Source organism: Coenobita brevimanus, chromosome 76 (genome assembly GCF_032717465.1).
Source record: "Coenobita brevimanus isolate Jiangsu-jjx chromosome 76, ASM3271746v2, whole genome shotgun sequence".
Lineage (NCBI taxonomy): Eukaryota > Metazoa > Arthropoda > Malacostraca > Decapoda > Coenobitidae > Coenobita > Coenobita brevimanus.
The window spans coordinates 31,826,441-31,840,090 of NC_137029.1; the positions used below are offsets into that span (position 1 = coordinate 31,826,441).

Sequence of the window (13,650 nt, forward strand, 5' to 3'; positions counted from 1 at the left end):
ACGAATAATCTGCCCCTTCACTGCCCGAGTCTCGCTGCGTTTCATTTTAATCATGCTGTCCACAGATAATTTTGTCTTGCATCAGATACATTTCTGGGGGGTGTAAAGCAATGAATTAGGTCGCCAAGATTTTAGACAGCAACTAATTCCTATCACTTTCACTTATCTATAACTCCATGACACCGCATTGATCTCTCTTAATTTGATGAATGCGATGCTCAGCTATGGTTCTTAACTGCTCTCACCTAGGTTTTGTAGCTTAAACTGGCAGACAAAAGTAAAGATGAAGATGCTGGGTTGACACTCCCTTCTTTCTCAGATGTTAAGACTTATCAATGTTGGCCTTGTTGACATCTGAGTTTAGCACTTTCTGCTAAGAATATGTTGTTGGTGATTTAAATAAGTTTTGTCACTTTCACAATATTGTTATATATATATATTTTTTTTTGCGCAATTATTTGTCAAGTCTCTGTTATATGTGCTCAGAAACAGACATATTGCTATTAGTAGTCATGGAATACTTTGCTAATGTTACGTAAACACTCAGGCCAAGGCTCGAACTTCCTAGAAAACATCACAGTGACGTACGAGGCAGTAGTAGGGTAAATGACAAGGAAAACTCGTGAGTGTTGCCTCTATTTATCGTGCTGCTATGACCATGACTCATTTAGTGATGACGTGTTTCTCAGTGATTACTTAGCGTTAAAGCAAGCTTATGACGTCACAAGTTACCTGTTGGAGTTTGACGTCACTCCTGGAATTACCTTAGCTGACGAAATGGGTAGGATTGTAAAGTTCGTTCAGTGTTAACGGCGGTGAACTTTTTTTTTCTAACTTCGCCAAGTTACCTTCTCTAATAAATTAGCAAAAGATTGTCTGTAGATAGGGTGCACATCACGAATTGCTGTATAAAGGACGTAGAGCTATAGTATTGTAATTATTGTCACTGTGCTGTGGGAAATAAGCTGCAAGGGAAGGGGTGAAAGAACCAGGCAGATACCTGTGGAATCGGATGTATTTTATTGGTTTATTTCTGTTGCCTTCAGACCATATTATTAAACTAATGCAATGTATGGCTTATCGAAGATGTTCATGAAGGCTAGATCTAACGCCCCAGTTCGGAAAGCCTCTACCGAAAATGAACAAAATCGTCTGTCGGAAGCAAGAATAAAAAACATGTGGCGTCCTAGAGAAGGGGTTGACAGTACGTTTACCCCTTCAGAGATCATTTATAGAATGTTTTACTTTACCACCAGACCATTTTATTCAGCTGAGGAAAACCTGTCTTTCAGAGATAACGTATCTCGTTTGTTTATATTCTTGTTACTGCTAGTATAAGACTTCTGCCTTTAAGGGTAGTCGTTCTTGATGATTGTATTTAATTCTGGCTTCAGCCAGACGATTCATTTAGCTGAGGGAAATCCCTGCCCCGAGTCTAACGGGTTAAGAGCCCACTTTTCAGAATATACTGTATATATCTTATTTAGACTGCTGCACCAATTACAGTTCATGGGGGGGTCAGTCAAAATATTAACCCATTGGAAAAGTAACCTAACAAAACCTAACCTCACTTAACCTAATCTAACTATCTAACTTTAGGTTTGAAATATTTACGTGAGGGATCAGTTTTGCATAGGGCGGGTCGTTTTCCCTACTAGAAAAATAACGGGGGTGGGGGGAGGCAATTTACTATGGTAAGGTACATAAAACAGTGCCCAGGAGGTCGGTATTCTTTAAGGTCAGATTTCTGTATAACAAGGACACTTTTGATTTAACTTGTGATGCTGAACAGTTTGATTTTTTAAAATCAGATATCACCATCATCATTATCATCATCATCCAATCCTATGTTGCCCCATGAGGAGCGTAGGAGTCCGGGGCTAGGCAAGTTGGTCCTGACATTTAAGATGAAAGTGACAGGTCTCACTCATCCCTGAGTGGCATTACATGAGCAATAAATCCCAACCACCCTTTAGATATAAACCTTCAAAGGCTCAATCCGATTGGAGCACCGTAATTACCCACTAAACCACCGGCGCCATAACTTGGTTATGTGATTACCACCCAGCGTAGTAAATTGTTTACTTCTGTACAGGAAATTATTTGGCTTGTCACTCAGTGTAGAGTCACCCACAGGCAGAAAGAAGAGGAAAGAATTAAGGAAAGAAAGACAGAAGAGGAAGTGCAAAGTCACCCATAGGCAGACGGAAGAGGAAAGAAGGAAGGAAAGGAAGACAGAAGGAAGGGAGGAAAAAGTAGTAACCCGAAAGCAGCACTACATCGAGTGAGTGGATGGTGAGCGCCCCCACCTACCACATCAGTATCGGTCATTTAACAGACCCGGGCACATTTCAGTCAAGTCGGTCCTTATTTTCTAACAATGGAAAACAGTGAATCAGTGAGTGGGGTGAGAGAATGAATATGAGTGGGGAGTGAGAGTATGAATGAGTGAGTGGGGAGTGAAAGGAATGAATGAATGAATGGGGAGCGAAGGAGTAAGTGGGGACCGTGAGGGAGTGAAGGAACAAGAAGGGTGAATGAGTGAGGGAGTAGTGAACGCTGTGTGTGTGGAGAGGGGGGACTGAGTGAGTAAATGAACTGAGCTACTTGTGAGTGAAATATGGGAGGAGGGAAGAAAGAGTTGATTGAGTGAGGATAGCACGAATGGAGATAGAGTGAGTGGGCGTGAAGGAAAAGGAAGTGAATAGACGGAGTGTTGAGGTAAGGGGTACGTGTAGGTGGAATGGTGTAGACAGGGATGGCCCGACGGGGGGGGGGGGTTCTGAGTTGGTCAAAAAATTACTGAGTTGGTCAAAAATGGAGAGTGGAGACTATTTTTTTACATAAAAGGAGAGGTCTCCAAAAGGACAAAATATTTTTTAACATAACTTACTTTAGACAGAGAGAGAGAGAGAGAGAGAGAGAGAGAGAGAGAGAGAGAGAGAGAGAGAGAGGACAAAATACAAAATACTCTAGTTTCCTTCCTGTCAGGGGAATAATCTAAGCCAAAATCAAGTACCATGCGGTAATTAATCAAGGTGACTGGACCTGGACCCCCTTTACCCATGGAACGGTGGCAAGGAGGAGGGGTGGGGTCATAAATTTGGTTTGTTTATATCTGTTTAGTTGGTCAAACCGTAACGCCAAACGGATCAAGTTGGTGAAAATTGTCCTTCCCCTCCTTCCCATCACATACTCCTCGGGCCATCCCTAGGTGTAGTTTGGGTGGATAGAGTGAATGAGAAGGGAGGGAAAGTAAATGGGATTGGGGTAAAATTGTATGTGGAGAGAAAGAGAGAGAGAGAGAGAGAGAGAGAGAGAGAGAGAGAGAAACAGAGAGAGAGAGAGAGAGAGAGAGAGAGAGAGAGAGAGAGAAGGGGGCTGGGGAGAGTGGGAGGCGTTTAGGAAAAAAAAAAATGCAAGAAAGGGGTGGATGGAGTGGGGAATGGTGGTGATATTTCTAGCCATGAACAACAGGGAAGAATGTTCAGGGGTAGAGATATAGTGAAGGAGAGGCAATGGATAGGAAGAAACCTCTACGTAAATACTTCATGATCACAGTACCCCATTTTCTTTCTTCCAGTGGTATCAGCCTTGGAGAGCCCGATTTAATTTTTTCTTGGTGTTGATAAGATGAGACGTTGCTTATCTATGTCTTATTTTTGCGTAGATTAAGAAGTTCCCAAACACTTCTTCCCTACTAGTTTGTTTTATTTATTTATTTAATGTGGCAAGGTAATTTTTTCTTATTTTTTGGAAACTTCATTAAAAAGATTTAGGGCCGCATCCCCAGTATCTTAATATTCTTGTCTATTACACCTTGATTTTTTTTTCACTTACATAATATTACATTGGTTTTAAAACTTTATATACAAAAGTTATTATTTTTTAATCCAGCCATTTGTTAACAGGGTTACGAAATTTAAAGCAAGGGTGACCAGTTACTTTTCCCTGAGTGGCATTATGTGCAAATTAAACCTCATCCATCCCTTCAATGTAAGCGTTTATGGGACACATCAGGCTGGGGTTCCCTCACCAACTAGACTCCTTTTACATTATCTTGGCCTAAAACTGCCCTCTGTCCACTTTGAATGCTGAGCCGTAACTATGCATTAACACTAAAATACGGTGCTGGTCACGAAGAAGTGCTTTGGAAAGGAAGTAGAGCCTTAGCAATGTTTCTCTGCCACTGTGATACTTGAATTAAGTTGCAAAAGGGGGAAAATCAGGGCCAGGTTAAGGTGAAAGAACTACAGTTAGCACATCAGACATACGTATGTTGGTTATATGGTTACCACCCAGCGTAATAGTTGCCGAGACACCATTTGGGTTGTCACTCAGGGCAGATTCACTTGAAGACAACACCTACCATTGACCGTAATTCTGCCTGTGAATAAGGACTCAGAGTTTTATCTCATAATGGGTAGGGAAAAAAACATGGCAGTAAAGGAGATAAATAATGTTTATTTCTTTATTAGCCATACCTCACTGTTAACCCCTTCAGACAGAGTACCAGAGTGTATTTTTTACTTTCATGGTACTATCGGATGATTTAAGTAAACTTTAACATAAACTTTTCGAACGAGAGAGCAGTAAAAAATTCCCTGGATTAGATGCAGGCTTAACTCTGCCGTAGAAAGCAGTGTTTCTAAGTTGAGCAAAATCGTTCATGGGTGGCAAGAATATATGAAAAGCGTCGTGGTAGTGATGGGGATTTTTTTTTTTTTTTTTTTTTTTTAAGGGTTGCAGTGGTCTTCCATCAGATGACTAAAATTATCAGGTGTTAGGTACAGTGCAGCAGAAAATAAATAAGTAGATAAATAACTAAATAATCAAAAACTTAGTCCTCACATGGTCGGGACAACTCTAGTAGTTGATTTCAGCTAACGCCAGACGATTGTATTCAGCCGATAGTGTGTCATAGGAGCACTTAGTGTTAAAAGGATCAACAAAAATCTCATTAGCGTTTTCACTGCGATGGTAAACTTGGGTATTTTACTCTGGTTGACTCCTGACGATTATCTTTGTCAGAGGATTGAGCGAGTTGAAATGTAAAAATTATGCCTTCTCTTGGCTACCTATGTCTTTATACCCGCGCTCCTGTTAGTGTTGTGGGTGTATTGTCGTGCTTGGCTGTGTGTGTGTGTGTGTGTGTGTGTGTGTGTGTGTGTGTGTGTGATGTGTAATGTAATGTGACATCTCCGTAGGCTGTATAGCTCAACTCCATCCCCTTTCCCCTTGCTCATTTGTCACTATTATTATTATTATTATTATTGTTGTTATTATTATTATTATCATTATTATTTTTATTATCATTATTATTATTATTATCATTATTATTATTATTATTATGTCTCTAGTTCCTTTTGATCCCCCCTGGGGGTAGGGGGGTTTCAAGAATACTCCCCCAGTATCCCTGCTTGTCGTACGAGGCGACTAAAAGGGTTGGTGGTGGGTTAGTGCCCCACCCCGTAAAAAGAACTAACCAAAAAAGCGAATAAAGCGCCTATAGATTGTTGTTGTTGTTGTTGTTGTTATTATTATTATTATTATTATTATTATTATTATTGTTATTATTAACTTATTATTATTATTATTATTGTTGTTGTTGTTCTTGTTGTTATCGTTTTGCTTCTCTGCGGATGTAGCAATTTAACTGAGTTGTTGCTTCACACTTTGTCATATTATTTTTCACCTTTTCCTCCGCGTAGAATTCAGTAACCTCAAGCCCTGTTTTACCAAATATGTGCTCCCTTGTTCATTAATATTCATCCCTTATTATCTCCTTTTATTTTTTTATTTTTTACTTCTCTGCTTTATTATAATCCTTTTTGCTCCGCCTCCCCATTTTTTTTTATTCTTTTTATTCCTCCTCATCATAAAACGTCAATGATCTCGCGTCCTCCTCCCCAAACTCCTTCTTCGCCGCCTTCTTAATCCAGTCCACGTAATGTGCCACCTCCGTATACACCCCGGGCAGGCCAGGTGTAGCGCAGCCAATGCCCCAGGAGGTGATGCCCGCAAGTCGACACGAACCCACCTCAGAGGTAGAGTTCTTGCAGCATACTAGAGGGCCGCCGGAGTCCCCCTGAGAGAGAGAGAGAGAGAGAGAGAGAGAGAGAGAGAGAGAGAGAGAGAGAGAGAGAGAGAGAGAGAATTAACAAAATTATGGTTCAGTTTGGTTTTATTTGATGGAATTGGGCCACTCCCACAACTTGAAAGCTAACTTCTGTTTTTTTGAATTTCAGGAAGGAAAGAGTCTCCTTGATTACTAGTTATATCCTTCGTACAGGTAAACTATACACGACCATCAATTGACCTGTAATAGGTTAGGTATCTTCGCAAAGTTAAGCCTGCTATATTAACCACAGTTGCTGAGTCTGTTGCAAAAGTTCGTTCACTTCTCTCTCGTCTCCCCTAATTCGCTTGATTAATAGACGTTTCGGAGTGACATCAGTAAATATTATCTATCTGCTGGTGATTTGTGCACAGAGGAGACACACGTATATTCCCAGAGTTTGACGAATACATACTGGAAAAATCGAACCATCAGAAAAAACGTACTAGCGGAGACAGGGTTTTCATTATAGTTCGTGAGTTGTAAATTTCTTCTGACGAAAGTGGGAGGAGAGTTATATATTTGATTGTTCAGCCACTAAAATTCACCCATAATTCTCTGCCAGCATTGGATCCTTCCGTCCATATATTGCATTCCTTTGGGTGTGATATTTGATTCGTGCAACTAACTACACCTTCACTAACGATACCTTCTTAACTAACTATACTTTCTTAACTAACCATACCTTAACTAACGGTACCTTCCTAACTAACTACACCTTATCTTACCTGACAGGCGTCCCTCGATTCCCCTCCAGCGCATAGGTTGGAGGGGTAGATGGTATAAGAGTGATACTTGAACATCTGCGTGCACTCCGCGTCACTCCGTAGTACAACCTGTGGAGGGGGGATAGAGTGCAGTATTAGAGAGAGAGACAGAGAGAAAGCACCCATTATGCAAACATAGGCTACTGCATAACCTCTTTATCATCACTACCGCATTATCGGATTTACAGATAATCATATTTTATCTCCTTTGTGACTCGCAGGCCTATACTTGCCGATAATGACGCTTTGTAGCACCTCTTGCGTAGCGATTTATTTTGCTTACTACGCCATACTGCTGTTGTGTGAGATTTGCCTTTGTAGTATCGATATTGATTGCATAAATAATATTCGCTTGATTTTTGACGCGCCATTGCAGAAAGAGTGATACTGAATAGGTACAAAGGAGGGCAAACGGCAACATGTAGGCCCTTTCGAGGCTGTTTGTTTTAGGGTCGGCTGTAACTTAAGTAAATAGTCTATGAGTCAAAAACTCTGGTAGAAAAGAAGGAAAGCTCCCCAGCCTCACCTATCAATCCCTCCATCCGAAGCCGGCAGGAAAAAGCAAGAAGGATTACCATGCAGTACAGGGAACCCCCATTACCGACGTGAATACTAGCTATGGACTTAGTTCCCCATCTCAGAAAATGCGATGGACACACAGTACCCTAGCGGTGGCATCATCATCATCATCATCATCATCGTCATCATCATCATCATCATCGTCATCATCATTATCCCAACCCTTATTCCCTCCGTCCTTCATGCGAATCATCACCATCCTAGCCCTAATTTCACCTTCTCCCTTTCAGCCCTACCCTTCATGCAAACTATCATCATCGTCATCCCAGTCATCATTCCCATTTTCCCCCCCACTCTTTCATACAGACTATCATCATCATCCCCTACTCATTCATGCAAACTATCATCATCATCATCATCATCATCCCAACCCTCATACCCACCTTCTCTCATGTGCACATATGACCTAAAACACTCACATCAGCAGCCCTTAGTATGTGTGGTAGTGCTGACCCCTGCTTCACCCTCCCCCACCCCGATATGGTACACCTCTCGCCGGCACCTCGCTCAGCACGGGTCTCCAGGGATACAGGTACACCGCTGGGCAGGTCTGAGGAGGGAGTGGGTTAGGTAGGGTTGGGATAGGTAAGGCTTGGTTAGGCTGGGTTGGCATAGGTAAGGCTTGATTAGGCTGGGTTGGATTAGGTAAGGCTTGATGAAATTACGTTAGTTTAGGGTAGGTTTGGTATGGTTGTTAGATTAAATTAAATTGGGTTAGGTAAGGCTTGGTTTAGGTAGATTACGTAGGCTGGGTTAGATTACGTTAGTTTAGGGTAGGTTTGGTATGGTTGTTAGGTTAGATTAAATTGGGTTAGATATGGCTTTGTTTGGGTAGGTTTCGTAGTGTTAGGGTGGATTGGATAGCGTAATTTCGGGTAGATTAGATTAGCCTGCGTAAAGTTTGGATAGGTAAGGTTTTGTTTTGTTTGGTTTGCTACGTTATGTTTGGTTGTTATATTAGGTTTTGTTTGCTTGTTTTGGTATGGTTGTTAGGTTATACTGGACCTTAATGAACAGGAGCAGATCTGACTTTATTGGACTTGAAATACGGTAATAATAATGGACAGTTTCTCTCTCTCTCTCTCTCTCTCTCTCTCTCTCTCTCTATTATGTATGCATGTATTCGCATGTACAGCGTGTCTGTATTTATGTATGTATGGATGGATATGTGACTGTGTGTGTGTGTGTGTGTGTGTGTGTGTGTGTGTGTGTGTGTGTGTGTGTGTGTGTGTGTGTGTGTAATTTCCTCTCACCTCTGGTCTGCGCGTCCCCCACCATATCTCCCATCTGCAACAAGGCAATGTCCCTGACGAAGGTGCTGGTGTCGTAGTCATTCACCACCGCTTTGGCAATCCGGTATGTCCTGCACTGCTCCTTCAGGTCCCACGCCCCCGTCACGATACGCACCGAATTGAGGCTGACGGAGGAACGATCTAGGTCAAGTTAGGTCAGATGGAGGAACGATCTAGGTTAAGTTAGGTCAGATGGAGGAACGATCTAGGTCAAATTAGGTCAGATGGAGGAAAGATCTAGGTCAAGTTAGGTCAGATGGAGGAACGATCTAGGTTAAGTTAGGTCAGATGGAGGAGCGATCTAGGTCAAATTAGGTCAGATGGAGGAAAGATCTAGGTTAAGTTAGGTCGGATGGAGGAACGATCTAGGTCAAATTAGGTCAGATGGAGGAACGATCTAGGTTAAGTTAGGTCAAATGGAGGCACGATCTAGGTTAAGTTAGGTCAGATGGGTGAGCGATCTAGGTCAAATTAGGTCAGATGTAGGAACGATCTAGGTTAAGTTAGGTCAGGCGGAGGAATTATATACGGTAGGTCGAGTTCGGTCAGATGGAGGAACGATCTAGGTTAAGTTAGGTTAGCCTGAGTTAGGGAAGATTTGCTTAGGTTAACCCCTTCAATTCGAGGACTTTTTTGTCATAGCCAGTCCATTTTTTTATTTATATACCACTTTACGGAAAATTTTTGTATTAGGAGAGAATATATGTAACTTTTATTAACCTGTTCTTAGATGCAAATTCAACCTAATTGTGATAAAATTGTCCAATGGTTAGCTTATTAGAAAGGATAATACGTCAGCGTAGTGAAGGGTTTATGTAGGTTGGGTGGGGTTGGGTTGGGTTGGTGTAGGCCAGGTTAAGGTGGGGTTGGTAGGGCTTAAAATCGGCTGGGTTGGCTTAGTTGAGGTATATGGTAGATTAATTTTGGTTAGGGAGGACTCAGGTTTTGAATGGGGCTGGATTCCGTGAGCTTGACTGATGTGTGAGTGATTGTGTGGCCAATTTCACTCTCAGTGGTAGTGAGTTTTATGTAGAGGACAGAGAAATCACTGGGACTGGATTTAAGTTAGATTTGGTAATCAGAGCCAAAATATAAATAACGCCTTTGTGTGTGTGTGTGTGTGTGTGTGTGTGTGTGTGTGTGTGTGTGTGTGAGCGCGCGCGCATATAGTTGAGTTTGGGTGTAAATGCATGTGCGTATGTGCATTACTTACTCTAGCTTGGTACAGTGAGCAGCTGTTGCAACGATGGTGGGGCTGATGAGGGTGCCACCGCAGAAGTGACGACCGTTTATTTGCAGGGAGACTTGCCATGGTAGCTGACCTGTAGGAGAAATAAAAAAAAAAAATGATAGGTCTTAAGAAGAGTTTGAAAAATGCTGGCCATCTTACTTTTCACACTGCCACACCTCATGCCCTCGACACACCACACCTCAACACTGCTACATCTCACGGAATCACACTACCACACCTGACCATCACCTACCACACCGCACACTGGTGAACAGCACACTACCCCACCTTGCACAGCCATATCTCACACTAACACACCCTACACAGCTATATCTCACAGTCACACCTTAGTCACACCTCACTCACCTCACCTCACACTAGTTAACCTCACACCACCACACCTTACGCAGCTACACTTCATACTGCTTCACCTTACACACACCTCACATCACCACACTTCATATTAGCCACGGGATCTGACGTGGAGTGAAATTGATCAGTCAGCCGTAGAAAATAGCAGATTATATGAAAGGAGAAATATTTACGGAATTAGGATCGAGTGTAATTTTTCTTTATCTTGTTTTGTATCTTATTTACGTAGACACAGCTAAGCGTATTAGATTTATTTTATTTTTATCTTTGTCAGTTTGTCTAGTTATTCATTTATCCGCCTCTCCATGGTCCTGGATCATATGTACATCTATCTGAGTTGTAAAATGCAAAAGTCGTCCCATGTCAAGAAATTCGAACAAATGTTAGCTGGGGTCAACGTAATTTTAGTTAGAGATGCCTAGACTCTTTGTATGCTTAAGTACTGAGGTGGAAGTTTTATTTTTGCATTTTAATTATTTTTATCTTTTTTTTTTAGTCAACCACGAGCACTTTACCCTTCTATCTTTCGCCTTTGTACAGACGATCAGAAAAGTATAGAATGGGAGTGATCGAATGACGTCCTAAAATGGTAACAAATGATCAGTGCTCGTGATGTCCTTTAGAAGATGAGTCTACTTCCACGTAAACTGGCATATAGTGAACAGTTCTTATAAAGGAAAAAATATGTGATTCGCGGGTATATATAAAAACAGAACTCCTATAGCGCATTCATTCCAACCTGACAAAGACTTCTAACCCTATTCAGCTCAGTTGATGACCAGGTGTATTGGAGGGCTTATATTGACTTGTGATTAAAGAGCCTCGTTCCTACCTCATAATTAAGGCCCATCGAGTTTCTTAGCAACCACGATTTAGTATTCAAGTATTGGAAGTGGCCCAGTTCCGTCAGATAAAGACAAACTGGCTATAGTGTAGGGTAGGACCAGCGAACATTTTGTAGTATTCATAGATTGTAGTGTTTCTCTCTCTCTCTCTCTCTCTCTCTCTCTCTCTCTCTCTCTCTCTCTCTCTCTCTCTCTCTCTCTCTCTCTCTCTCACGTGGAATGCGCAGATACATTTTTGACCGTACGTGCGCAGCCATCGATAATACGTGCTCAACCTGGCTTTATTTACGGCAGCCTTATCGCTTTGTGTGTTTTATGAGTCGTGTTATAGGTTGGCTGAACACGCATCATTGCAGCTGGTTGTAGGGTATGTGTATGTATGTATGTATGTAATGTATGTATATATGATTGTATGTTCATGTACAGTATATTTACGAGGATGTTAATTATGTAGTATATGTGGTTGTTTATGTATTTATGTACAGTCATGTAAATCTGTGGCCTATGTGTTTTATCTCTCTATTTATAATCATTAATAATGTCACAAGTGTGTGTGTGTGTGTGTGTGTGTGTGTGTGTGTGTGTGTGTGTGTGTGAGAGAGAGAGAGAGAGAGAGAGACTATTCACATTCTGGGTGAGATATGCCCACTCATTCAGAAAAGTGAGAGGTTATTAATATATGTAACAAGTCACAAGTGTGTGTGTTTAGGCTATGTACAGGTATTGGGGGGGGGGGGCGCTGAGGCGGAAAAAATCACATAATGGGTGTTTTGTGTGTGTGTGTGTGTGTGTGTGTGTGTGTGTGTGTGTGTGTGTGTGTGTGTGTGAGACGCTCACGCGCTCGCGCGTTTGGGTATATATGTGTGCGCGGACAGGCGTGGATCTGTGTGTATGTGTTTATTTATTTATTTTATTTTTTTAAATATCAGAACAGGGGAAGGAAAAGCAAATTAATAAGAAAACTAATCCATACACCAGATTACTGGTGTTCTCTGTTCATAAAATATCTGTAACAGGCATTGTTAGTGAGACGCCGAGAATTTCAATATTTTTGGAGATGGGAATATTTGTAGCACTGAAGGTAATATACGAATCTGGCAATACCAGTCTGTTAGTAAATTGTTTGTATTTAGTTTTACTAGCATTAAATGAGACAAGGTTGTTTTGTCTCCATTCACTGATCGTAGATAAGTCTTGATTTATGGAGATGGCTGTACTGAGTTGTGAGTTTAGCTTGGTTATTAAACAAAAAATGACGCCATCACCACTAAAAGAGATGTCACCCCAGCTGAAAGATCCGCTAGCAACACCTGCCTCATGACGTCACGCTGCGGCGGCCATGTTTGTTTACTGGAGTCAAATGAGGGTTCATTTTACGCGCCATAAGCCTTTAGCCACATCTGTCCAACAACGAATTCTGTATTTTATTCCTGTTGTCTTTTATTCAGGTTTGTAGAGACTTTTTGAGCTTGAGGACTTAAATAAAACCTTCATAAACGTTGACTCAGAATAATAATAATAATAATAATAATAATAATAGGCTGGATGTAGTAAGAATAAACCAAAAATTTGTCGCCAGATGTAAGGGGTTAACGAGCGATTTTGATAATTTTGATCTTTACTTAGAAACTGTTGGACACAAGTATTTTCGATTTTTATAACTTGTTAATTGCTATATTATTTTGTATTAAGAATCAGAACTTCGCTTTTTACTTTCCTTTTTTCCCGATTTTTTTAATCCTACACACTCCAGTAATAAGGAATGATTAATTAATAACGATAATGATAATGATGGTGAAAATTCTTTGTTTACACTGCTTTCTAGTAAAAAATCTGCTTTGTTTACACTGCTTCCTTCTGCATCATGGTAAGCGATGTCACTACTCAACGAGTAGAAAAGGAAAGCTGATTAAATTATTAATTTCACTTCATTCCTTTTTTTACTTCCACCAACGAAATTGGATGTGGTTATGTATTCGTCCGTGTGTTTGTCTGTCTGTCTATGGGCAAAATATCTAAAAAAATAATAATAATAAAATCGGATTTCACTTAAAACTGATGAATACTGTATATGGACACTAGTTAAAGTAAGAATTGATTAGATTTTGAGATGCAGGAATAAATCAACAGTTTTATTGGCGTCGGGAGAGCATTGCCTCCTCTGAGACTGTAACGAACACACACACACACACACACACACACACACACACACACACACACACACACATACACACACACACACACACACACACACACACACACACACACACACACAGACGATCGTGCAAATCCAAAACTCTTAGTCACCTTTTTTGACCGGATCTCCACCCACAATCCTGTGCGGGCGTGCCAGGTCCTTGCGGGTGAGTGAGTGGACGGGGAGGGGTTCCGTCCCCACCCCCACACCCCCCGCCCACACCACCAGCACTGCCGCCCACACCCACAT

At 41.3% G+C, this 13,650-nt stretch overlaps 1 protein-coding gene across 1 annotated transcript; it reads right to left on the reverse strand.

The window, feature by feature from the left end:
• Positions 1 to 5,702: 5,702 nt before the first annotated feature.
• On the reverse strand, positions 5,703 to 13,650 carry LOC145408213 (trypsin-1-like). The gene is made up of 6 exons (XM_080278970.1): positions 13,512 to 13,650; positions 9,970 to 10,078; positions 8,718 to 8,881; positions 7,884 to 8,014; positions 6,847 to 6,954; positions 5,703 to 6,088 (listed from the first exon to the last, which is right to left on the reverse strand). The coding sequence occupies exons 1-6, from the start codon at positions 13,648 to 13,650 to the stop codon at positions 5,864 to 5,866; spliced, it is 876 nt and encodes a 291-aa protein (XP_080135096.1). The 3' UTR covers positions 5,703 to 5,863.